The sequence below is a fragment of the Vigna unguiculata genome, chromosome 8 (assembly GCF_004118075.2).
Source record: "Vigna unguiculata cultivar IT97K-499-35 chromosome 8, ASM411807v1, whole genome shotgun sequence".
NCBI lineage: Eukaryota > Viridiplantae > Streptophyta > Magnoliopsida > Fabales > Fabaceae > Vigna > Vigna unguiculata.
In genome coordinates, this window is record NC_040286.1 from 37,554,298 (window position 1) to 37,580,765 (window position 26,468).

The 26,468-nt window shown below is 31.6% G+C and overlaps 3 protein-coding genes across 5 annotated transcripts; 2 read left to right on the plus strand and 1 right to left on the minus strand.

Moving 5' to 3' along the window:
- Positions 1–2,466: 2,466 nt before the first annotated feature.
- Positions 2,467–8,706, minus strand: LOC114193684 (phytochromobilin:ferredoxin oxidoreductase, chloroplastic). Of its 3 annotated transcripts, XM_028083576.1 has the most exons (9): positions 8,393–8,706; positions 8,061–8,177; positions 6,165–6,259; positions 4,535–4,628; positions 4,093–4,224; positions 3,860–3,964; positions 3,411–3,461; positions 3,169–3,337; positions 2,467–2,768 (listed from the first exon to the last, which is right to left on the minus strand). In XM_028083576.1, exons 1-9 carry the CDS (start codon positions 8,609–8,611, stop codon positions 2,761–2,763), a joined length of 990 nt encoding a protein of 329 aa, XP_027939377.1. In that variant the 5' UTR covers positions 8,612–8,706; the 3' UTR covers positions 2,467–2,760. The 3 variants fall into 3 exon arrangements, with proteins under 3 accessions (XP_027939377.1, XP_027939378.1, XP_027939376.1); XM_028083575.1 differs by lacking the exon at positions 2,467–2,768 and having other exon boundaries at positions 3,049–3,337; XM_028083577.1 differs by lacking the exons at positions 3,860–3,964; positions 4,093–4,224 and having other exon boundaries at positions 2,479–2,768.
- A 9,263-nt stretch (positions 8,707–17,969) lies between these two features.
- LOC114195285 (F-box protein SNE) lies at positions 17,970–19,627 on the plus strand. Its single transcript, XM_028085704.1, has one exon. The coding sequence runs from the start codon at positions 18,970–18,972 to the stop codon at positions 19,420–19,422; it is 453 nt and encodes a 150-aa protein (XP_027941505.1). The 5' UTR covers positions 17,970–18,969; the 3' UTR covers positions 19,423–19,627.
- A 2,776-nt stretch (positions 19,628–22,403) lies between these two features.
- LOC114194067 lies at positions 22,404–25,797 on the plus strand. The gene is made up of 2 exons (XM_028084109.1): positions 22,404–22,740; positions 23,248–25,797. Exon 2 carries the CDS (start codon positions 23,345–23,347, stop codon positions 25,478–25,480), a length of 2,136 nt encoding a protein of 711 aa, XP_027939910.1. The 5' UTR covers positions 22,404–22,740; positions 23,248–23,344; the 3' UTR covers positions 25,481–25,797.
- The last annotated feature ends 671 nt before the right edge of the window (positions 25,798–26,468 follow it).

Consider the following 26,468-nt stretch of genomic DNA (forward strand, 5'->3'; position numbering starts at 1 on the left):
TTTCTAACATAACAGTGTCACTGTGTTTCTTCTTCCCACATCCATGCATGTTATAGATATCTCTACAAGTAACTGACATTATAAAACTGATCATAAAGTTAAGTGTTATACACTTTAGCAGCAAATGGTTCAGTTCATAAGTTTCCTTTAATCTAAACCTCACTCATCTCCACACATAGTCTAAGTGTTGCCAAATTTATACATCATGATTAGAGCCAAAAGGTTATTGAAATGACACTAAAGTCGCAGAAGATAGCATCATAATGTTGATCATATAAACAAAATGAGTAATTAAGATTTCTTTCTCCCAACACCAACACCAGTGTAATGCAAAACAACATTTCATTTCATGCATAGTTGTAAAACAGTAACATTTTTTGTTAAGGAAATATGTCTATGTTGAGAGCACCAAAACAAAAAGTATGAAATTATATCTTTTCCAAATGCAGTAAGAGAACCAAACCACCATCCAAATTTAAAACTTACCACACATGTGATGTTAAAAGAAAAACTCGGTCTACTGTTGAACACATCATGATCACGTATTCAAAGTACACCATATATTATGGTTAAAACCTTGACTCGTTGGTCATAAGCATGTTTCTATTGATTCATTATAGACACTGTTCATTGATTCATTATAGACACTGTTCACCACGTATGTGTAAATAAATGCAAAGATGTTCCAAGTGCAAGTGTGCAGAGAAGAAAATATTTGAGTTGTAGTTATGCAAATAACTAGAAATGAAAAGGGGAACTTTGAATATATGAGAAAAATGAATGAAGGACAAAGTGAGATAGACAGATGATGGTAGAGTCTAGTACTGCTCTCTAGTCCCTAGTCTCTCCTGCTTCTATGTTTGACGATGCTTTTCTTCTGTTGTCTGTTCTTCTGTCTGTTTCTGATACCATAGCTAGCTGCAGCTGCTGCATGCTACTGCTGCATCCATGGCTCAGCTTGGTAGCTAGGTAGCCCTGTTGAATTCTCAAAATTCATAATATTATTGTAAATTAATGTGTAATTTGGTGAACCTTGGCGGCACCTTCGATGTTGTGGTCTGAGAACATCATTAAATTTAAGCCTTAAAGACTCGACGCGCATGGCGTAGTAGATGGATTGAGAATGGAATGAAACTATTCTGACCATGTCTTTCCAAGTTGTTCATATCAGTATCAAACAAATTATGTCGTATTGACTCTCTTGTATCAGTACACCACTTGATCAATGAATCAATGAGTCACTTTATGACTCATGCATGCTGCCATATTCAAATAAATTTTTTCTTGGAATTTTAAGATGGTTTTTGAATTTATCAAGGCTTTTGTCGGTTTTCTGTTAGGTCCATTCAAATCCAGCTTATAAAGTAAATTCAGATTCACGTGTTCTTGTTACCTCCTTCTAAGGATGATTGGATGTTAAAATGGTGCCTCAAAAACTGATTTCTAGAAAAGCAACAACGCATCATCATCATCATCGGTTGTATTTACAAACCTAACCTTATTTCAGATTCAAACCATGGACACAGTATTAAATGTTGTTAAAACTGATGATGTGATTTTTTTTTTCTTTCTTTTTGACAAGAATGAAGTAAACAGATAGTAAGTTGCAATTTTTTTTCTTTTTTATATTTTTCTTAAACTTCAATGGAGAATTATCAACAAGCTGATAGAAAGAATCAGTGACAAGAGAATTTATGAACAGTAAAATAATTAAAAGGGACATTTTTAATTCAATCTATAAATATTGATAAATGAAATGGTGGAGTATTCAAGAAACCAAAGAGACTTGACCAAACTAACTGATCCTTTTTACTGTTTTGTTTACAATGCAGAAAGTTTATTTGTTCAGAGAAACTATTTGAATGATTCCACTCAGTTGATTTAATATATTCAACTTTTATAATTTATAAAAAATTATAATGTTATCGTTTATAATATGAAGTGTTTCAAGATATAATATTGATCTTTGAGGATAGTATATACACATAAAATAAAAATTATTTATATAATTTCACACGTTCAATTACCATTTTTTAATAGTAAAAATGATGGGAAGAGGCTTAGGGGAGTACTTTCTTTTTTACATTGGGACAAAGATTGTTAATTCCTTTTACTTTAACATTGATTTCTTCTGTTTGTTATATACTTGAGTCAGAATTTGTAGTCAAAAGCAAAAAGATTTTGGTAAAGATGTACTTGAAAAAAAAAATTAGACCAAATGTTTACAATTGTATAACTTTTTTTTTTACATGTAGAGTATGAATAAATCAATCAGGAATTAAAATGATTTATAAATCATTTTTTAACAGACATGTTTGAGATGAAAACATATCCACATATGCAAATTAGTTTAATACAGGTGATAGAGTAGTCCAATTGATTTAAAGAACTTTTCTATTTACCCACTATAGTTGATCAAATAAATTTTTTTAGGTTACACAAATTAAAATAAATTAAATGGTAATATACAAATTAAATTTAGAAGACTTGATTGATCTAAAGCTAATTGTACACAGTTGAATGGAATCTTACAATATAAATGTTAAAATAACACAAGTACAACCATAGGAGCCTGAGGTTTGTTAAAGAAATTTTTTGTAATACAAAAATTTGTGTGGACATAACACAGTACAGTAGCACTTATGTTACAAACATCTAATGACATAATTCTCTACAACAATTGCCGTCTTTTCAATGCTCGCTGAACCATCCAAGTTTTAAAGTAATGTCTGAAAAGTTTGGCTTCTTACATGGGGGCAATCATTCACCTAAAACATTCCATCAGTCAAATAAAAGCACATGGATTCTTAAAAGTTACTATAAACAAAGATAACAATTTCATTGAGTAGTTATTCAATCCAATCAAATAAATTTTATTCATAAAATTAACTGAATTACTGAAATAAGTTACAGAAGAACTTATTCTAACAAGTTTTTCTGTAAATATTATAAAAATTATCAACTAGTTACTATTTTAATTCAGAAGAATGTTGCTTGATCTTTAATGAAATATTGCTTGTGAGTGCTACCAGAAAATAAAAGACACAGTTAAGGAAATTATTCCAATTGATCACAACACAATGTTGATAAGAGAGACTAAGACTACAAAACACAGATGCAAAGAAAACAGAAATTAGATAAATAAAATCCAATTGAAAAACCAATTACCAATAAATTCTCCTCTAGAATCCCATGGGCGATTTTCAAAGGACTTTCCAATAATATTGCCTTTCTTATTCAAAGTTCCCTCTTGAGTGCAGTAGTGTGGAAAATAATCATAGAATGTTTTGCTTCCCAGTTCATCAACTCCATTAAAGAGAAAGTTTTTCAACAAATCCTGGTACAAAACCAGAAGTTAGCATCTATAGTACTAAATTGTAAGAAATTAAACAACCACAGATTTGACCTACCTTGGCAAGTGTATCCCCAATCAGCTTCTTCAACACACCTTGTCCTGGATCCTACTTCCAAACATGTCCATGAATCAGGTCCATTGTAAATTTGAATTTGAAATAGAATATTTATTCTAAATTTAAGTCCCGATTGGATTAATGTCCATGTTGCTAGTTCAAACTTTAAACTACATCTCAAACTTATTTGTCAAGATTTGAAAGTAGAAACAGATTTGAACATTGCTCTATAAACAATAAGGTAGCTCTCTTGAACATATCACAAGCATAATCCTCTTCAGTATTATCATCATCTAAATTATTTTCAACTGCTGCTAAATGAGTGTAGATCCTTGGTGAAATAGAAAACCCCAAAACCAACTATACCTAGGACAAATATGTGCTCTTGTGAATAGATCACTAGTCATATTTATGTTGGTTGCCCAAAAACACTAGAAAATGTGAACTACCTTTTCAACTCTCCATGTCAAATATCTATGTTGTGCTTCAAGATTGAGCACAACCTGAGATTCATCTGTCTCTTTAACTGATTTGCATATCAATTCCAACCATACCTGCCAGGGCCCCAGTCAACAAGATAAAAAAAATTACACTTGTACAAGGCCAACTCTATTAAATATATTATATTTTGCAAAATTCGAATGGTCACTGATAAAGTTTATCATGATGTTGGGGTTATTACCTTGTAATAATCCTTAAATGCGGAATACAAGATATCGTATTTTTGTGGGTTTGAGGTAAACTTTGTCCAGATGACAATTGGTGAAAAAAATTTTATAGACTCACTTGTGAGCTTCCCTCCCCATGGAAAAAGCTGCATGAAGTCTGTGTTAAGTCAACACACTAGCTCCTTTAAGAAAGAATTCTATAATTTACAGAACATAGATGCATCCATGAAAACATTTGTGAATCATTCAGAAAGGAAAAGTCAAAAACAGAGAATTTGTAGTAAGAGTATATATAGTTTTAGAGCAATGCATCACTCATTTGGCAAATCAGATCAATAAGTAGTTCTTATTAACAAATTGCACATTGTTACGCTGAATTTGAGTGATTAACTGTTTCAAAACTGAAAATACTTCTACCAACAACTATAGTAATTTGCCCTAAATATTTGTATTTACCTGAGTATATTTAAGGCCAAGAGGAATTAAGCTTTTAAAGTACTTATCCTTGTACTCATGCTGATTGATGATATCATGCAAGGGGTTAAGGTCCCTGACATAATTAATTCAAGGTTAGTGCTCTGCATTACATACAGTAATTCGTTCTTATAGAATGTTTGAACAACCTATTAATAGTACAGTTGGAAACCTTTATCAAAGTACCAGCGATATATAGGTGAACAGATACTATATTTCTAAGACAGTTAAGGTGCAAATAATATTGAGGAGAACCGAGCACTACACAGACCAACACAATGATTTTTCACATACTTGCTTTATGTTTTGTTCCTAGGTGTAGCACGATCTTCCTCATTATGTTATTTTGGCTATGTCTAAACTCCCATGTACCATTGTGTAAAGCACATGCACTGATAATATGACTAGAGAGACACCTACATTAAGGAAGAATAATGCAACCTTAGAAGGAAAACAGTACATTATCTATAGGGATGGACACTATAGAATTCTTCTACATACAGTTGAGTAGGTTGTAAATTCTAGTAGATGTGCACCTCACCCAAAATCCTTTTGTATTTACTGACCAATATGACAAATTTCTCATTTATTACAATGGCTGCACCAAATAGTTCTTTATAAGAAGAATCACGACGAGTCACTACCAATTATCCAGAAGTCTCTATAACTTTGGATTATAAAACTACAATACATAAGAAATGAAAGCAAAGGCCAATATGCATAAAACAAGGATGATTTGGTACATCTAATATAACTTAATTTCAAATAGTGAATCAAATACACCATCCTCTATATAGAATATGATATGACATCTTGTGACATATATAGCCAGATTTATTGAACTAAGGTTTCAGGGTTCTTTATTTACAAGACCTCATTCTAAAGAGAATAATAATTATAAAACAAGCACCGCAACGATGCAAGCAAAGATCTGTGACCTTCACTGTGCAGCTGGTTAGGGCTACACTTCATCTTCTTCAGGGTTCATAGAAAAAAAAGTGGAAAAACCAAAGGGCTAGAGTAAAACAACTACAATTTTCTGGCTTAAAGTAACATTCAGATGTGAATAATCAGAAATATACCATAAAAGATACATGAACCTATTATAAAAAGGAATGAAGCATCCTCTTCAAGTGACGAGCGAAGAAAGTTTGCACTTAATGAAATATGGTATTTTCTTTTAACAAGTTCAATCAAATACCTATCCCTGAGACTACTTCATACTTGATAAACCTAGTTTGGTGAGCATTAGTAGGCAGTAAAACATATGCATTGACCACACCCAAATGAAGACAAAAGTTCTCTGTTATGTAACACAAAGATAAGAGGCTATTTTATGCATATTAAAAAACTGAATGATTCCCAACACAATTTCACAATGCAAAGCAGTCAAAGACGGGTTTTCATTATTAGTTCTAAACTCTTCTTGAATGAAAAAATTATGCGTTACAATGCATAAATTTCCTTAAGCTGAAATGCTGCTTAAGAATAAGTTAAAAAGTTGAAAACACAGTACACATTGTGGACTTTTCCACAACTAAAAGTAAAATGGAAAATGGAGAACATCCTTTATATAAGTGGAATGCAACAGTGGAAGAAGATGCTAACTTACAACACGACAATGTTTGTTTTAGCAGAGGTGAAAAAGTTGGCACAAAATATGGGGACATCATATTCTGCTTCAGGAAAGACAGTAAAATCAAAAACCTGCATAAGTTCAAGAAAAAAAAATAAGAGGCAGTGAGCATATTGTAAAACAATTTCCGGACAGGACAAAATACAGAAGAACACTTCAGCAATTGATATGTCATTCTTTTTTCTTGTATCATTGAAAACAGGTTTGCACTAGGCTGAAGTTCAAGTTCACATGAAGATGGAAAAAAGTTTGGACTAGGATGAAATCCAACACATTGAATTCAAATGAGGAGGATCCAGAGATATACAATAACACAATTAAGAAAATAAACAATATCTGGCCACCTTTGTTTTCCCAATGAAGAAATTACCACTTTAAAATAACTGCAACACAGTTAGGAATGGAATTGTTATTATAGTAGTTTAACTAGCAAGAAATGAAAAAAAAGAAGAAGAAACAGTAAAAGGCATTAACTTTGAAGTCTTATTAGTAAAGAGGATAAATTGTGTAGTGCCGTCGGCAAGTTTTGAAATGATTAGTTTTTTCAGACATTTTAAATTAAAATAATGGACAAGGGATTGTCAGTTTTGTGGAAACTATGGTATTTCAAGAATCGAGACTGGCAGAAATAAGTTCCTAGAAGATCAAATTTTTGAAATTGTTATGGCTAAAATAAATTACCAGGTACTACAAAGGCGTATGTTTTTAGGACAGTAGTAGAAACCAACCATACATCAATTTGTATTAGTATAACATAGTACAGGGAGAAACTGGTTTCATTATGAATGAGGGATTACAAAATTGAATTTACTGCAGTAACCTAAGCTTCAACTATGTATAGCTACAGAGATGAGCTAGCTATGCTAGTAAACTAACTACGTATAGTAAAGGAGCTAATTTTAGTAGGGATAACAAACTGTAACTAATGGAGTTGAGTTAAGATAACACACTATAACAAACTGAGAGTATGTTACATAGATCTTAACAATGAAAGAGATACAATTGAGTAATGGATATATACCCCACTACACACATGCAAGCTCAGGAAGGGTGGTGAGAACGTGAATCTACAACTTTGAGCTTTAACCAGAGTCAGGAAACGAGTAGGAGAGAAGATTTTGGTCAGAACATCAGCAACTTGACATGAATGATCTAGATTTTGGTAGGTAACAACCTTTTCTCGAACAAAGAAAATATTTGTTTCCATATGCTTGGAGCATGAAGAATAGGATTGCGGCTAAGGCTATAGTGCTCATGTTATCACAAAGTATGTGGAATTCCAAGTTCAGATCATAAAGTTTGAATCAAAGCATATTTCAGCTGTGGTGTATGCCATATTGCGATACTCAGCTTCTGTTCAGGAGTGAGCTTTCATGTTGGTGTGCAAATGGAAGTATGCATAAACCTTGTTCCAAAGCTAACACAATGACTTGCACCAGAAAACATGAGTGAGCATTTCTCTACACATGGAAGATTGAAGCCACAAGAAAAGTTGTTTGAAGATTGAAGCCACAAGAAAAGTTGTTTGTTGACACCAAAGGAGATAATTCTCACTCAAGCTCTTCAGAGATTGAGTGAGAACAGGTAGTTGTCACCATTGTTGGACGAGGAGAAGAAAACTAGGGTTAGAGGCATGGATTGTTTCATGCTAACAAAAGGAGAGAAACTGATTTCACTATGAATTAGGGATTACAAATTTGATTTTACTATTGTAAGCTTCAGCTTTTTATAACTATACAAAGATGAGCTACTTATCCTAGTAAACTAACTATAGTTAAGCTATTGTAGTAAGGATAACAAAATGTAACCAACAGAGTTTAGTTAAGCTAACAAACATAATAAATTGATATTTGACAGGGATTAAAAAAGCACCTGCATTGTTTCTGTCTCAATGATCAAACTTCGTAGAAGCCTAATTTTGGCAGCTTCAAATGATAGCATACTAAGCCTTCCTTTACCATCCTTAGAATTCATGGAACTGAACTTATCCTAGCAAGAAAACATACAAAAATGTAAATGAAGACCTGTGCACACATCTTCAAAACTGCGCTCGTCCTCAACCTTTGTGCATTCATCCTCAAGCACATTTTTAACATTAAAAACTAAATAATAAGTAAAAGTTGAATTTTTTTTTCTCATACAAAGTAAACATTTTCAACACCATCTCCACAAGAAAAAATAACATAATTAAAAAAAAAAAAAACCTGCAAAGGTGAAGGGGTCAAGTGAGTGTGGCGTCTGGTTTCATCCAAAGCAAACTCAACAAACTTGTGATAAGATACCGAAAGACTTTGTATGCAAGTACTTCTCCTTCTCCTTCTCCCCCACTCACGTGTGAAAGTGGTTACGGTTTTTAATGGAGGAAGAAGCGAACGTCGCAGGGAAAAAGTTGAAGACGATGAACCACCAATTCTAAATTCCATTCAAATTAAGCTTCTTTTGCACTCAATCACTCAACTCTTCAGTTCACTGCTTCTGCTTCTGCATCCTCAATCTTCGGTTTCAGTGTGCAACTCCAACTGAGCCACACGTGCGGCTCAGCAACTCCCATTATAGTTTTTAGCAACCCACATCAGGTGGGCCCACGGTCCACACTAATTCACAGCCTGTGGGCCTCTCCTCGTATGGCCCAAATTATAATGCCTCCAAAGTCCATTACACTCGTGTCCTCTCTGTCTCTTCTCTTAGACACAGTACAATTTCATTTACCCAATGAGAAAAAAAAACTGTAATAATCACTAATGATGAGTGAGTTACTACCAATGAAGAGTTTTCATTTCTTTGTGGTGAGGATTTGACAACGAAATTTGAAAGTGAGATTAAAACTAATTTATTATTGGACTTATTTATTATTTTTAATTGACCTGAGATCTTTTATACAATGAACATTTTATATGAGATTAGATGTTTATATATAGTGGATGAGCTGATAGATCAAATTAATTTAGAATAAACTTTAATATTTTATTAAAAGATGAGTTTAAATTTAATTCATCTTTATCAGTTAAAAATTATTTTTCTGAAATATTATAGATTAAACTTGTTTTAAGTTGGTGTTTAATTTTCTTTCATTTTCTTACCTTAATGAGATATGTTTTGCAAATTTTCAAGTTATACAATGATTTTTGTAGATTTGATAATTACCGATTTATTTAAAATAGATATCAACATACATATGGTCATTTTATCATAATAAAATAATGCTTGTGTGTAAAATCAAAATAAGACCAAAATGTTCATATATGGACAGAGCTAACCCATACATCAGTTTTAAAAATTGAATTTTTTTTTTAAATTAAATATCTTAAATTCAAATCCCATTTTAATTATAAATATTAATTATTTTCAAGTTTGTTGATTAATATTTTTAGTTACTATGTAAGCTAAGTTTATAATTAAAGAAATAAATATTATGTAAATATTATACAAAAGTTAATAGATAATCACTTGTAACACTAATGATATAAGCTTATATATATGAATAGAAAACCACAGTTTAGTTTAAGAAAAAATAAACGTAATGTTCTTACCAACTTATATGTAAATAAAATATATTTTGAAAATAAAACTTTAAATAGTAGTTATGCTTTATTTTTTAATTTTTGTAATGAACTATTATTTTAATGTTAAAGTAAATCAAATTTACTTAAATTCTAACTTTAAATTTACTTAAACATTAATCATTAATCACTTTATATAATAATTTTAAGAGTTTAAACTTTTTCTACCAATTATGAAATTAATTAATAAAAGGAGATTTATTTTATTTGCGAGCTGAGATTGATATGAGTTATAAATTAAGTTCATAGTAGGGATGGCAACGGGGCGGGGCGGGTACGGGTATCATGATCCCATCCCCATCCCCATAATAAAAATTCATCCCCATCCCCAAACCCAACGGGTATACAACTTTTGACCCATCCTCATCCCCACCGGATAACGGGTATTTTCTTATATCCATACCCATACCCATTTTTTTATTGTTCCATATATCAATTAAATATTTTTTATAAAAAAATTTAAAAATCACACCAACGGAATCATGATACTATCAAAATATTCAATATTAAAATAACATACTCTTTTTGATTTTCATGATGTCAAATATTAAGAAAAATATTATAATAGTATAAATCTCAAATTAAAGTATCAAATAACAACTAAATAAAATTCAAATAATTATATAAAAGCTAAAAAATTACACATTACTAAAATTTTATAATAACCAAAATATTTATTAATTTTACAAATGATCAGTGGTTTCATTTGCATTCGATCCACCTACACATAGAAAAAAATGAAAAATTAGATATGATATAATAATTGAAATTGAAAATTTTAATTACTAGAATATAATGTACCTTTTTCATCAGATTCATTTTCACTCATGAGAACATCTTTTCCTTTTAATTTTTTAACACCTACAAACACCAAATGTAGAATATTAGATGAGAATTCACAAAAAATACTAACAAAAAATATTAATAAATTTGAGTAACTTACCTAGATGGTTTGAGTTCCATATCCAACTTCTTGTACACATCAAAGCCTCTATAGTAAATAATTAAACATTATCATGAAACAAAAAATAAATAATAAATAAAATTATCATAAAGGAGTAAAGATAATTAAATGTGTGACCCAAATTTGAGAATATCCATTTGAACATAACATAACGAAAAAAAAAATGTGTATAATTAAGATTATGATAAAAGGAAAAGTACCTTGAAGATCTGTTTAAACCTTAAAGAACAAGCCAAATAATTAAAAGAGAGTAAAAAAGTGTATAACCAAAGTAACAAAAAGAAGAGCTACAAAATAAGAGTCAAACATTTTCATGAAAATAAATAAATAAATAAAGATAATCAAATGTGTAACCTAAAAATTATTTCATAGAATGAAATTGAGGAACACCTATTTGAACATAACCATGTACAGAGAGTAAAAATTATGTAATAAGAAAAAGAAAAATTACCTTCAAAATTAAATCTTGAAAAACAAACCAGACAATTGAGAGAGTAAACAAAGTATATAACAAAAAACAAAGAGAATGAGAAATATGTTATATATATATATATATATATATATATATATATATATATATATTATATTATATTATATTATATTATATATTATATTACTATGTATATATATATATTATATGTGTGGATATCTTATGTTTATATATATATATATATATAATTATTTATATATATTATATTATATTATATATTATATTATTATTACTATGTATATATATTATATGTGTGGATATCTTATGTTTATATATATATATATATATATATATATATATATATTTTTTTTTTATAGATATATATTTATTTTAAGTATATATTATATTATATTATATAATAATATAAATATAATAATATATATTATATTATTATGTATATATATTATATGTATATGCGTAAATATTTTATGCTTTTATATATATATATATATATATATATATATATATATATATATATATATATTTCTTTTAAATTTTTATAAATTTGTCATGTTATAAATTTGTTTATAAAAGATCTCACTAGTTAAATGATTAATTTGTTTTATACGTATATATTATATATATTATATTATATTATTATGTATATATATTATATGTATATTATATTATATTATATTATATTACATGTATATGTGTAAATATATATATATATATATATATATATATATATATATATATATATATATATATATATAAGTATATTTTATTTATATGTATATATACTATATTATATTATATTATATTATATTATATTTTATGTGTAAATATATTATTTATTTATATATATTTTTTAGATTATTTAATAAATTATAAATAGTTTAGTAATTTAAGCGGGGACGGGTATTTGGGCGGGTATATATATATCCCCATCCCCATCCCCATCCCCAGTTGAAAATTTCGGGTATTATCCATATCCATACCCATACCCAGTCAAAGCGGGGATTCCCCGTCAAAACGGGGACGAGTTCGGGTGATACCCACGGGCACGAGTTTATTTGCCATCTCTAGTTCATAGCTCATCAATTATGAAAAAAAAAATATTGCAAAGATAAAAGAATAAGAAATATAGATAAATTCGAATTATATCAATTAAAGTATACTCCTGCTATATTTAATTAGGAACAGCATTAATGTAATTAAATATAAACTTATTAATTTACTATTATTTTTATTATATATTTATTGGATAGTTGAACATTTTTTAAATTTATGAACTTATTACTCCATTATGTCACCCTTTTTCAACTAATAACAAAACAAAAATGTTGTTATATCAAGTTGTTTGATGGATTTCAAGGAGTACAACTCACTTAGTGTTAAGTATTATTTATAACCTTAAAAAAATGAACTTAATTTAATCATGTAGACGAGTTGGGTTTTAGAATTGATGAGATCGATTTCATTATTTATGTGAGAATCTTACCATGAATAATATTAAGTACTTTTGTAAACTTTTTCAGTCTTAAGATTTATTCTAATCTTAATAAGTTCTCTGATCCAATTTACCTAAGTACTTATGCGTGTATGACAACAATTCTTATTTGTTTTACACTTTATTTATCAAATTGATACAGAATAGTTTTAAACACAAGGATAATAACTGTTAGAAGAAAGTAATTTGAAGTGATATTTATAAAACATTAAAATAAAAAATAGCAAGAAATACAATTAAAAAAAATGTAGCATAAAAACTAAAATAAGGAATACGTTTGTTTTAAAAAGAAAATAATTTTTCATTCATGTGTACAATAATTAATATAAGAGCCAAAATGTTTTCCATATACACTTATGAACCATAGAATATATTAAAGCATTGCTATAGTAGTTGTTTACCAAAAACTATTTAAAATAAATAAAATTACTTAAATATTACCTTAAATCAACAATTTTATAGGCTACATTAGTTTATAGTTAAAAGATTAATATAAACATAAAAAATAATATTTTACTACATATATAATTTTTTTAATATTTATTTTTCTGACTTCTTATTGAACATTCCTATTTCCAAACACAATATATTTTTAAGAGGGACAATCATACTTTTTAGGAATAGTAAAGCGGGCCTTAGTTTGTTTTAGACCGCAAAGTATAATAGTAACAAAGATTATAATTAATGTACAATAACACACCTTACAAGAGAAGTACAAATTTGTTAATTTAAAAATAAAAATATTTTATATTCAAAAATAAAAATCATTATCTTATATATAATGATAATAAATAATAATAATAATAATAATAATAATAAAACTTATAGACTATTTAATTTTATAAACGGGTCGGCCTGTTCCACCCGCCTTAAGTCCAAATAAACTATAAATCTATGTTCCAACCCACTCTTCAAATTTTTTGTGCGGGCATCTCGCCTCAAATTTACACTTCTAATTTTTTTACATTCAACACAAAAATACAAAAATTTACATCTATTTGATATCATTCTTTACCATAAAACTGATTCAAGATCGAAGGAAGTAAAACTTTTATTTATTTCAAAAAAAAACCTCAAAAGATGTTTTTTTACTAATTATTTTAGGCTTTCAAAAAAGTCTCAAAATATTTCTAGTGCTAATCGTTTTAAGTTAAAAAAGCCTAAAAAACTAAAAATAATTAAATAAAATTATGATAAAAGAACTTAGTTCTTTAATTTGTTTTAAATACTTTAACAATTTTTCTTCATTACCTTTCACCTTTTTATTTTTCCAAATATAAAAAAAAAAAATCGTTAAGAATACTGTATCATAGGTGTCTAATAATGAGGTTCACCTTAGCTCCTAGCATGAACCCATACCTACACAGTTTTTATTCACGAAGTTACGTCATGGCACTGCACCATGGTTCAGTTTTTATTCACACAACAAGTTATTTGTCCACTTTCCATCACCTTCAACATCGGTGCTTAAAGTTAAAACTGCCACAAAACCTGCACAGTGTGTGCAATGAAAAGCTTCAATGCAGAACAAGTTTGACTCTGACCTTTCACAGAGCTTGGAAAATGCTAAGTTTAAAACAGTAGAACCCTCTGATTGATTAAATGACCCAACTTTACGGTTAACAAAGTTTAATTTTGGATCCACCAACAGTAACTTCTTCCTCTGTGCTTGTTATTAGTTGTTGGCATGCTGTGAACCACATAGTCATTTGTTTTTATGCCTAACATCACTGTTTTGAAGATGCCCTGTCAGAAAAACATGTATGCAGAGATTTGTGATCCATTAGTGTGAAGATTGAGGAAGTTTCTTGCTTGATATAAGGAATAATGAGCAATAAATTAGGTTAGAAGAAAAGACACAAGAAGAAAAACACAAGCCATATTAGCTAAACTTTGAAAAACTTTGAAAAACTTTGAAAATAAAGATGAGATTCCACAGTTAGCCACTTGTAGCTAAGAGAGTAGTTAGGAGATAGCGTTGATTTAGAACCTCACTCACTTGCTTCCTGTCATTGCATTGTTTTCTTTCCCTCTCTATCTTTCTGTTTACCTTTTACTTCCTTGTTTGTTTCTTACGTGGATGTTGTTTAAAGCTTCTATTATCACAACATACTTGTGCTAATTTGGATATCACAAATCATTGTTATGCCAAAACACTTTAATTAATTCTATAACCTAGGATCATGTTACTGTTCATACACCATTAATTAATCACCTTTTGTTTTAGACACACAGAAAAAGAAAAAAAATGAGAGTAGACGTACTTTTGAGCGAATTAGGCATGATATCCAGTGGCGATCTTTGCTTTTTTGTCTTTTACCAGGTTTGTGTACTTTCTTTCTAAAGTTACTGAACGAGTGTTTTTGACATTCTAGCATAAAATTTCTGGTAATTCTGGACACTCATAAATGCTCTTGGCATTTAGTAAAAGTTAAAGTAAAAGAAATAAAAGAAAGACTTCATCTTATTTTTCTAAAAGTTGCACTAGTTTAGTAAAAATAATCCACTCTTGCTTGATGAAACTGCAAACTCAGAGTATATCTCTTAACTTTTGTTCTCCACATTTTTCTATAAATATTAGTTAATTTTTTATTTTTTTTGTCTTTTAAGTCTTCTATCGGTCGGATACTTGTATCACTCAAGTTAGATTAAGTTTTTATCACTTGTAAGTAAATGTTATTTTTAAAATTCTCAGATATTTACTTGGGTTACATATTTATACTATTTTTTTTTGTTTTTATCTTTAATTTGATGTAGTCGAAGCCTAATCACCTATAAATGATGATTTTATTAGTAGTATTTCTAGCGAGCTTTTACATTTACATGGGTCTAATTGAAGTCCAACCAACTTTAATTGATTTTACTAAAAGCTTAATTAGGTTTAGCTGCTTAATCCTTTTGGAAGCAAGCATCAATATTAAGACATCATCGGATATCCGAATGTTGTCAATATTGTTTTTTCCACCTTCTTTTGTTGAGAGGTTTTTAGGCTTAAGTGTGTTTTAAGACCACTTGTGTTATTAGATGGATCAGACAAGATGTGTTTTAATTAATGATTAAATGAATTTTTAGTTTTTAATTTTGTGGAATCAAAATTTGAATTCGTTTTTATTTTAAATTTTGATGCATTTAATTTTAAATTTTTTTAAATAAATGAATATAATCTTTTTAGTTAAGTGATATTAAATTTTCTTTTTAAGTGTTAAATGACATTTATGATTGATATTTAAGTTGAAACGTGTCAAATAGTATAAATAATTCAAATGTCTCAGATATTATTTGACACGTCAAACAAAATGTAACACACTTGAATTAGAATGACTATATCTATTACTTTTAAAATTTGAAAATCAAATTATATTAAAATTTGGAATATGAACACATTTTAATTTCAAAATAAAAAAATATATTTAATCCTTCGATTAATTAACAATATAAAAACTATCTCTCTATATATAACCTGTTAAATTATAGGAACGATAATTAAATTTGATGAGTGAGCTGCACTTCACCATGACAGCACCACCTCTGTTTTTGTTTTCTCTGACGAAACAAACAACAGGATTAAAAGAAGATGCGACTACACAATTTTGATAAGCATCTCATGATTTCTCTTTACCACCATCAAAAGTTTCCATGATTGGATATTCAATAATTCAGCGTTTTAAACTATTTTCCAGTTAGCAACTATAATATGTTGGACCACAATAACTTCGACGATCACAAAAACAGTGGACATAAGTGGAAAAAATGAAATTGTGCATAAAGAGATGAACATTGGACCACAGATCACAGATGATTGGGAATATAATTGAATGTATATGTATATGTTGATGTATAGATACTATACTATATAACTCAAGTAGCTAGTTGACTAATTAGTATATGTGGGCACAAGTTTACAAGAACAAAGTACAAAGGAGAAAGAAGAGAGGTGAAAAAAGAAAAATGGTGAAAAAAAATTGTGTTGGTTGCAAAGTTTAAAGCCATGTCCTTGTTGTAGTTTTGCAGTTATCGAGTTGCTGAGAGCAAGAATAGGGAACAGTGCCTCCCTCGAGTGTGTCCAACGAACAAGTCCAACCTAATAAAAACAACCCCTTATGACACACTCTCTCTAAATTGCAGTGTGGTGGGAACCACTCTCTCTCTACACAAACCCTAATTAATAAATCAAATGTCAATTTCACGCCCCCTAACTAGATGATATTATATTTTATGCTTTCTGTCTCAAAGGACTTGGTGTTTTGCCTTTGTGGGAGAAAATCCAACCCTATCAGACATTTCAATACTCATTGCCTCAAACAAAAACCCCTTCACCTTTTTCTTTGTTGCTATTCAAATTCACATCATTTCTTTTTTCTCCATTTTGCTGTACCCTCGCTTTTCTATTCGTGTGTCTCGCAGGGAAAGAACTTTAGTCACCAAAACTTTCAAATTTGGTGGAGCATCATTCACCCTCCTTTCCTTTCATCACCAAAACTTCTTTCTACTTCTGCTTCCCCATTTGCAAGGGGAAAATCAATATCAAACTCCATCATCTTCTTGTCCTCAAGTTAACACAGCATCTTTCTCAGTTTCCTCAATAAATAATTAATGATTCGTGGGTCGTGTTAATTTAATAAAAAATGGTAATCATGGTATCGTCACTGTTAAGAAAAATGATCAATTTTTATATCACGAGCGGACTCAGATTATTATTATATACTTTAAAAACTACGTTAGTCCATTTTATAGTGAAACTAAGTGAATGAAACATTTGGTCGAATAGGTTCAAGGCATAAGTCAAAACAAAAAAGATAATTTAAGCAGATCTTGAAAACCGAAGGAATCCAAAGTTTTTGCTTGGAGCGTTGGAAAGGGAAAATTATGTTACAAAAACATATACAGAGATCTGATGCTATTATCTATATGATAATAGGCATAGAGAGTCAACTCTGGCTTGATGTTGTACTTAGTTTTGTATAGTTTAAAATGTAAAGTTTTCAACCTTATCAGCGCACTTGCCAGCTATTAATGTATACACTGGTATCATCATACACATGCATTGCAGTGTCTTGTCCCATTTTGCAGTGGTGTATATGCTAATAATAGTAACAAATAATTATATTTGTGTAGTACTTTTTGCCCTATTTTCCACTCATAAAAGAACACGAAAAATGTAATTCAATTCAACACTCTTCTTCCACTGCACAAAGTAATACAAGAAACATGGTGCAAAGTTACCGTGTAATGATTTTTTGAACTGAAAACAGCTCATGAATCGTGGTATATGTATATGGAGACACTTATTATTTGTAGCATGAAATCAAAGACAATGAATGAAGGAAGTTATAGAAGGGTAGGTAGGTACCTCATATGTAGAGTTATAGGGTGAAGAGATAGATCAGAGATTTGTGACGAAACAGTGATGGCCCCATAGAGTGGAGGGAAGCCTAAAATTCACACTTGAGTACTTGACTTGAACATGTCATAAAAGCTTTTGAGAAAATGAAAAATGGTCCAAAGTTCTGGTCCAGAAAAAACCAGAAAACGTCTGCGTAGAGTGTGTGACTATTCAAGCAACAGCAGGAGAAAATTTCAAAACTTTTCTTCTCTTTCTCTCTCTCTCTCTGATCCACAACGGTTCTCAAGCGATACAAGGTATTAGAGAGAATGCAAACAACAACAAAAACAACAAACACCAAATCTGCTAACCCCGAAACCTATATAGAAAAGCAACAAGAGGAAAAAAGCATCGCATCGGTTCCAGTTCTCTGCTTTGGACCTTTCTTTTGGCCCCTTCTCTCTCCTCGATACTCACAACAACACAACCTCTCTCTCTTTCTCTCTCTATACATGCACACAACAACTCCAACCACAACAACAAACAACAATCCAACGTAGTAACAAATGAAAATGGTCTCACTCTTCACAACTTCACGTTTATTCATTCATTGCTTCCCCAAAGTCAAAATACATCACTCTTTTCACAGCTAAAACCCCACACCCTTTTATTTTATCATTTTGTATTTTGCATTTTGCATTTTCCCATTTATTAACATTTTCTTTTCATAACAATCTCTTGCTCCATCGTTTTTATTTGCAAAATTTACGACTCTAGTATCATTCGAAGAAATCTAACGTTGGTGTCCCACACCAACATTGCTTCATCTTTCACATGCCACACTTTCTTCTTAAACCCACCACTTCCTCTTTCACTACCTAGCTAGATAAATCTCTCTCTCTCTCTCTCTCTTTCTGTTTATCTATTTTCTCTTCTCTTCTCTTCTCTCTGTGTTTGTGCGCCATTCATTGATTCACCGGTGCTGGGAAGAATGGTGCAGGAGCAGCACCGGGGAGAGCGAGAGAAACGGCCTAAGTTCTTCATAAACGACAACATAGACATTCTTCGGGAAATCCTGAAACGACTCGACGGTCCCTCGCTGGGTGTGGCGGCGTGCGTGTGTCGTCTGTGGTGCAGCCTCACGCGCAACGACGACTCTCTCTGGGAGCATCTCTGCTTCCGCCATGTCTCCACGGCGTCGGTGCGCGCGGTGGTGGTGGCGCTCGGCGGCTACAAGCGCCTCTACATGGTGTGCGTGCGGCCGGTGCTGAGTCGACTCGGAGAGTCGGAGCGAGTGAGGAAACGGGTGTGGACTCGGCACGAGGTGCAGCTCTCCCTCTCGCTCTTCTGCATCGACAGCTACGAGAGGCTCGGAAGTGGAAGGATCGCCAGCGACGCGTCCGCATCGTCCCTCATGTTCCTCTGCAACACCATCAACGTCTGATCTCATCATCTCTTCTAAATTTTGCGCCTTCGGTATTATTATTATACACCAAATTAGAAAATATCACCAATTTCTTTGTTTATTCTCATCTCTTAATTTCCTCATATCATAGTTGAATTAGGACATATCAATAAAAAAAATGCATGTAATAATCGTGGATTATTCCCTCCTTATCTTTTATTTATTTACATGCAGCTATCTAGCTTCTTCACTTTCTTCACTTCAAAATCACTCCATTTTTTTTTTTCATTATAACCTTCTTGCTTCCTTAATTCAAATTATTATTATTTCTTTTCTGTGTAGAAAAAATGTTTTAATGTCGGAACTACATTAAAGTTCAATTTTATGTTTGATTACACCACGAAGGCCCAGAAATAATTGACTTTTACACAATACAATGTTTTTTCCACAGAAAAGGGAATGATGTTATTTTTGTAAAAGATACAAAAACTAAAAGCTTTTCACTTTTTTTAATCTCTCTTCATTACACATTTCTTTACAATTTGTCTCACTCTGGTGTATTGTTGTGAGAATTTGTTCCAAAATATTAATTAATCTATGATGACTTTGAATAGAATGAAATTTATAATAGTTTAAAATAATTTTGATTTATAATATTTAAAACATTGTTATATAGCATATCTTTCTAAAATATATAAAGAAAAATATTTTTTTGACATCACTTATACAAGTTGACGATCTACTTTTAAAAATACTTTAAATCATTAAAAAAATTAACTTTTACATTTATAAAGAAAAAAATATATTTTAGAGTAAAATAGTAGATATAAAAAATTCTAAAATTTGGCTGGATATCAAATAGTATCCACATATAAACAAACATAAATGCATTAAAGTCGGTTAAGGAATGTAATTAAAAGTTACAATGAAAATAATTACTTTAAAGCTAAGATTAATTGAAAAACTTGTACGAATTTAATACTTTTAAAATGTGATGTACATCAAACGCAAAGTATACGATTACAATGGACAAAACAAGTATTCAGACTTTAATTTAAAAACTAACTAATCTCTTTTTCCATTGGATTAATCCATTTAGAATAAAATGGTATTTCTAGTCACAATTTTCAAATCAGAGGTTAAACAGCCGTCATGTTTTTCTTTTTCTTTTTAATATTCTCAATCGGGTACGGAATCCAACATAAAAGTTTAATATTTTACCGATAAATCATGGGAAAAGAAATGCGACATCATATTAAATGTTAAAGAAAAACAAATATAAGTCATATTTAGTCGTAGAATACGAAATTGTTGAATATTTTTTGGTATGTTTTTTTTTTATAGTCATAATTATATGAAAAATTATGGTTCTATATGATTATATGACATTAGTCTTACAGATATAAGATATTTAGCATTAGTATTACACCAAAAACTTGAAACAATGTTGTTATGGATCTTTATTCTTATATAGTGTTTAATTTTGTCTATTTCATTAAATGTGAAACTTTTTGACTCACACTTGAATTATTTCCAACAGAAATAACTATATAATTAATTAAATATAACACACCCACACATTTGTCACAATTAATTCTTATTCCATTAATTTGTTCTATTTCAAATCTCAATATTAATTTGGAATATTATCCTGGTTTATTTGATGAAATCATAGTTTTCTGTGTTTTATTTTTTATAAATAAAGGTAAAAAATATTTACCCGAACCTGAATACAAATTTAGATAATGATATCATGATTTCTTTATTTTATTTTATTTTTAACATGATTTAGTATGAGTTATTAATTAATATACTATTTTTTTATATTATTAATTAAAATATGTTAAAAAATAAAAAATAAAAATAAAAATTTAAAATTCAAAGTATAATTTTTCGAAAATTTTTTCCTATGGTAACTTGAGAGCACAGTATAAGATTAATTTTTACAGTGTGACAGTGAGTGAGTAGTGTTGAAGAATACGAAAAAGAAAAACAAAGTGTCCTTCTTACAGTGATGGAGACAGAGCAAGCAAAATCAACACAGTGGACAAACAAACATGTGACTGTGATCATTGACTCAAAGTGTGCATCCAATCCAAGCACTTCAATTTTTGGCACAACCAGATTTTTCAAGATTCAACTCTTGTCCTATTGATTGATTCTGTACTCAACAACATCATTTCATTAATCTTTTCTTTTGGTCCATGCTTACATTAATTTCCTCTAACTTTCGGCGACCAATGTTTTATTGGGCCTCCCACGTTAGCCCAAATTCATCTTATTTTAAGTCCATCTTATATGACATCGACAACGTTAAATCAATGTCAGAATTCAAGTTTGAAACTTGTAAATCCAAGTGAAAAACAATAGCTCAAAATATTGTATCTAAAAAAAAAGAAAAGAAAAGAAAGAGAGATAAGAGTAGATAGATAACATAACTTACCCAATTATCAATTGTTACATTTGTACATTAACTTATAACAACATAATTGCGTATTTAATGTTAGTGAATTAAATTGTGTGGTTAAAGTCTACAATAGTGGCAATCAAGTTTGAATTTAATATTACATATTTATATATAAATTACTTAAATCACGCGTCACCAGGCTGGTGGGTTGTTTTAAATCATTTTCTATAGTATTTTTATTAATTTTCCATTTTATTTGATGAAAAAATGTAATTTAAAAAAATAAAATGACCAATGTGGAGCATTCACGAGATGTCCCATGCCCGTCACTGATAATTCTCCAAATCATCATCCAACCTCGCACCAACTATAGAACACACTCTCTAACTTCTAACTTCCGCAAAATATATAATTTTTTTAAAATAAATTTAAGCTGTAATGAAAATATAAAAAAATGTGAAATGAAGGAAAATACTAGTACTAGATTTTTCTAAAAAAGGGGAAAAAAAAAGTAATAAATCTGTCATGCAGTCATTAGTGATTACGCACCTACGGTGCACGTTAGCTTGTTCCAACTACCTCAGTAATAACAGCGTTTACTTGCTCAGAAAATTATCATCATTTTATTTATAATAATTCCTATTTTATTTGCAACCTTCTCTTTCTGATCGGCGATTGTCGGAAGCTCCTATTCATCGCCGCCACCTTGCGCCGAATCGGACCCACTTCGGATCCGAGAGCCACCCGAACCCTTTCTTCCCGATTTTTGTTTCTGTAGCAAAGGCTTCACCTTTACCATTTACCACACACCACTGTGTCCATACAAATCGGGTTCTGTGTTTTCCTGTTTTTAGCGCAGCAAGCGAGATTCACACTCAATTTTGCTCTAATTTCAAACTACACGTGGCGATCTGGCTCTTCTTCAACACCCCATTACCGCTCCAATCTGAGTTAGTTTTTTTGTTATTATTATTATTATTTAAATTATTGTGCTTTTTTTTTGCATCTGGGGTTTTGGTTTTAAATAAATTTTGGGGGGTTTTTGGTTTAGGTTTTCGATCTCTTCGAAAGTTGTAGGTTTTGTCAAATTTACTTGAATTGGGTGCTGATTGAAAGATGGGTCATCTCTCCCTCTCTCCCGTTTGATTAATGTTATATTGATTTTGAAATTGAAAGATTTAGGGAGTTTAATCGTTTATGGGTTGTATGTGAAAAATTGAAAATTGTATTTCAATCAGTTAAATGTCGCGATCTGTTTCTCTTACTCCAAATTTTGGGCGTACGGATGGGCTGTGCTTGGTTTCTCTTGTCAGTTCTATATTAATGTTGGTCTTTGTGTATGTTTAATTTTACTATAATGTTTGTGAGTCGGTGTCATTTGGATCTTAGATGGAAATGATTTGAGTTCTAAAATTATAAATACTTACTTGTTCTTTTTGTTCCAAAACTGTTAGCAGACATGGAAACGAGGTTATATGTGATATTGGAAAAGATGTTGGGCGGGTCTTAGTTTCTGTTTCAAGAGTTCAGTTGTGAAGTGAGTTTTGTTCCTACATGGAAGCGAACAAGGAGGAAGCACTTAAAGCGATAGAGATTGCTGAAAAGCGATTTGCTGTGAGAGACTTTGCAGGTGCAAAAAACTATGCTGTAAAGGCTAGAACACTTTGTCCAGGATTGGAGGGTATATCTCAAATGGTGGCCACGTTTGAAGTTTACATTGCTTCTGAGGTCAAACATAATGGTGAGCTAGATTACTATTCGATTCTTGGATTAAAACCTTTTGCAGATAAGGAGGCTGTGAAGAAACAGTACAAGAAGTTGGCGGTGTTGCTTCACCCAGATAAGAACAAGTGTGTGGGAGCTGACGAGGCATTTAAGCTTGTTTCTGAGGCTTGGACTTGGCTATCAGATAGTGCTATGCGCAGTTCTTATGATCTCAAGAGAAATGCGCAGTTGGGTGGGACTAACCAGATGAATCTGTCTCCTGCCCTTGCTACAGGGGCTGCAGGTTATAACAAATGTTCCAATTTGTCAACCCCTCGTGGTGGGCTTGACACCTTTTGGACAATCTGCACCTCTTGTAAGGTTCAGTACGAGTATCTGCGCAAGTACGTGAATAAAAGACTATCTTGTAAGAACTGCCGTGGCACTTTTGTGGCTGTCGAAACTGGGGCGGCCCCAGCAAACGGTTCATTTCCATATTGTCCTTGGTCATATGTGCCGGGAAATGGGTATGGAAGTCATTCATTTGATGGTGTCTCATATGTTCCAACCAGTGCCCCCTATTTCAATGGGAATGGGGTTGCAGGATATCATTCTGGCCATGGATATGAGTACGTTCCAAATGTTTCATTTCAGTGGGGCTCTGCTGGAGTTGTTAATCAAAACGGATCACCTGCATTACCTGCTGATTCAGTCAATCGGGCAAATGGAAATGTGAAGAGGGGAAGACCAAAACTCAAAACAGGAGCTGATAAGAGGCATCATGTAGCAGAGACCATGGTGAATACAAATTCAGATGTACCGTTCTCCTATAGTGAACCACAGGAAGATAAACTAAGTAGACCTGACAAAAAACAGAAAGTTGTTGTGGGAGGCACTTTCAGAAATGGCTACGAAGAAAAGGGTTCCAAATGTGGTCTAGAGTCAATAGTGTCTAACGGAAATGATAGCACTGGACACGGCCAAAAGCCTTCTGGCGCAGTTGAAGTTCAAACCAAACATTGCTCCATGGCACCGGCATTTGATGCAAGAAAATTATTGATTGAGAAAGCCAGGACAGTAATCAGGCAGAAACTGGAGGAGATCAAGCTGTCATCCGAAGCAGAAGCAGCAGCTGCTGCTGCTCTGAAAGAGAGAGAAAAATCTCAAGCTCAAGTTGGTCTAGTAAAAAGAGAGACTTGTAGAAAAACAGCCCTGAATGTTTCTGGTCTACAGCTAGAGAATGGGAAACCTGGTCCAATCTCAATTACTGTCCCAGATTCTGACTTTCATGACTTTGATAAAGATAGGTCAGAGGAATGCTTCAGGCCAAAGCAAATATGGGCCCTGTACGATGAGGAAGATGGAATGCCACGGTTGTATTGTATGATCCGTGAGGTTGTGACTGTCAATCCATTCAAGATTCACATCAGTTACCTGAGTTCCAAAACTGATAGCGAGTTTGGCCCAGTAAACTGGCTGGATTCAGGTTTTACGAAATCTTGTGGAAATTTCAGGGCCTTTAATTCAGATGTTGTTGATCAGGTTAACATATTTTCTCATGTTCTAAGTCAGGAGAAGGCTGGTCGAGGGGGTTGTGTCCGCATATATCCCAGAAGTGGAGATATTTGGGCCGTGTATCGAAATTGGTCACCGAATTGGAACAGATCTACACCAGATGAAGTGAGGCATCAGTATGAAATGGTTGAGGTGCTGGATGATTACTCTGAGGAACTTGGTGTTTGTGTTAGTCCCCTTGTTAAGTTGGCTGGATTTAAAACAGTATATCAGAGTAATAGCGACAAGAGTGCCATAAAATGGATACCCAAAAGAGAGATGTTGCGGTTTTCTCATCAAGTGCCTTCTTGGTTGCTGAAGGGGGAAGCCGAGAATTTACCAGAAAGGTGTTGGGACCTGGATCCGGCTGCCACTCCAGATGAGCTTCTTCATGCTGCTGCCACTGCTACAGAAGAACCAAACGCTTTGTAGGTTATGCAATAGTGAAACAATTATTTGGGTTGTGCCTTAGCATTCTTCCCACAGTATTTTAGATTTAACTGTACACTAAGTCACACTTGGTTAGAGACCAATGAGACATTAACCACGGATGTTTTAGAAGCTGAAATTTTATTTTGTAACATTTGTCTAGTAGACTTTCAGATTTAGTGATTGCTCGTTCGGTAAAGTTTCTTCGCTGTAACTCGTGAGAGACCAGGACAGATTGCTTGTTTGTAACTCTATTCTGACCAGTTTTTACTGGTTAGTAAAGAATTCATTCAATTGAAAGCTGAAACCAATTTTAAATCCCCCAAACTTCACACGGAGAAAAAGAAATATTGCATTCTTTGCAAACTAGAAGTTATACCACTGACTTCAGAAACTATTTGTTTAAACGCTGACAGCCATGAGTGATGACTACCAAGCTACTCTACGTTTATGGTGGGGCTATATACTTATTGCATTTGAAACTTCTCTTTCAATGATTCATGTCATAAGAAGCTTTCCACTTTGTCAACCTCTCGTGGTTGACTTGGCTTGACACTGTCTAGTCATAACTTCTGTGCATTGAAACTATTAATCACCTTATTGTCTTTGGTAATATGAGTCAAAGACGTGGAAGGCATTCATTTGAGTGAGTGCCAGTAAAATTAACACGGAAGTGTGCCTCAATATAAATTCAGGTGTATCATTGTGTTAGCATATGGAAACATAGGATACGTTGTTCTATATTTAGGAGTATCATTCTGAGTCATATATTGTACACGTAATATAACCTGATGAATAGATGTTTTAGGCATTAGAATAATACCGATTTATACAATACTTTCCTTACTTTAAAAAGCTGCAGCCACGCATGAAATTGTTAGCATAACTAAACTTTTCCTGAATTGCTATTCTATTTTAAACCAGGTCATCTACAGTTTTTCTTAAAAGCATCTCCAATGCTTTTCATAAAAGCAACCCACTTAGTCTTTTT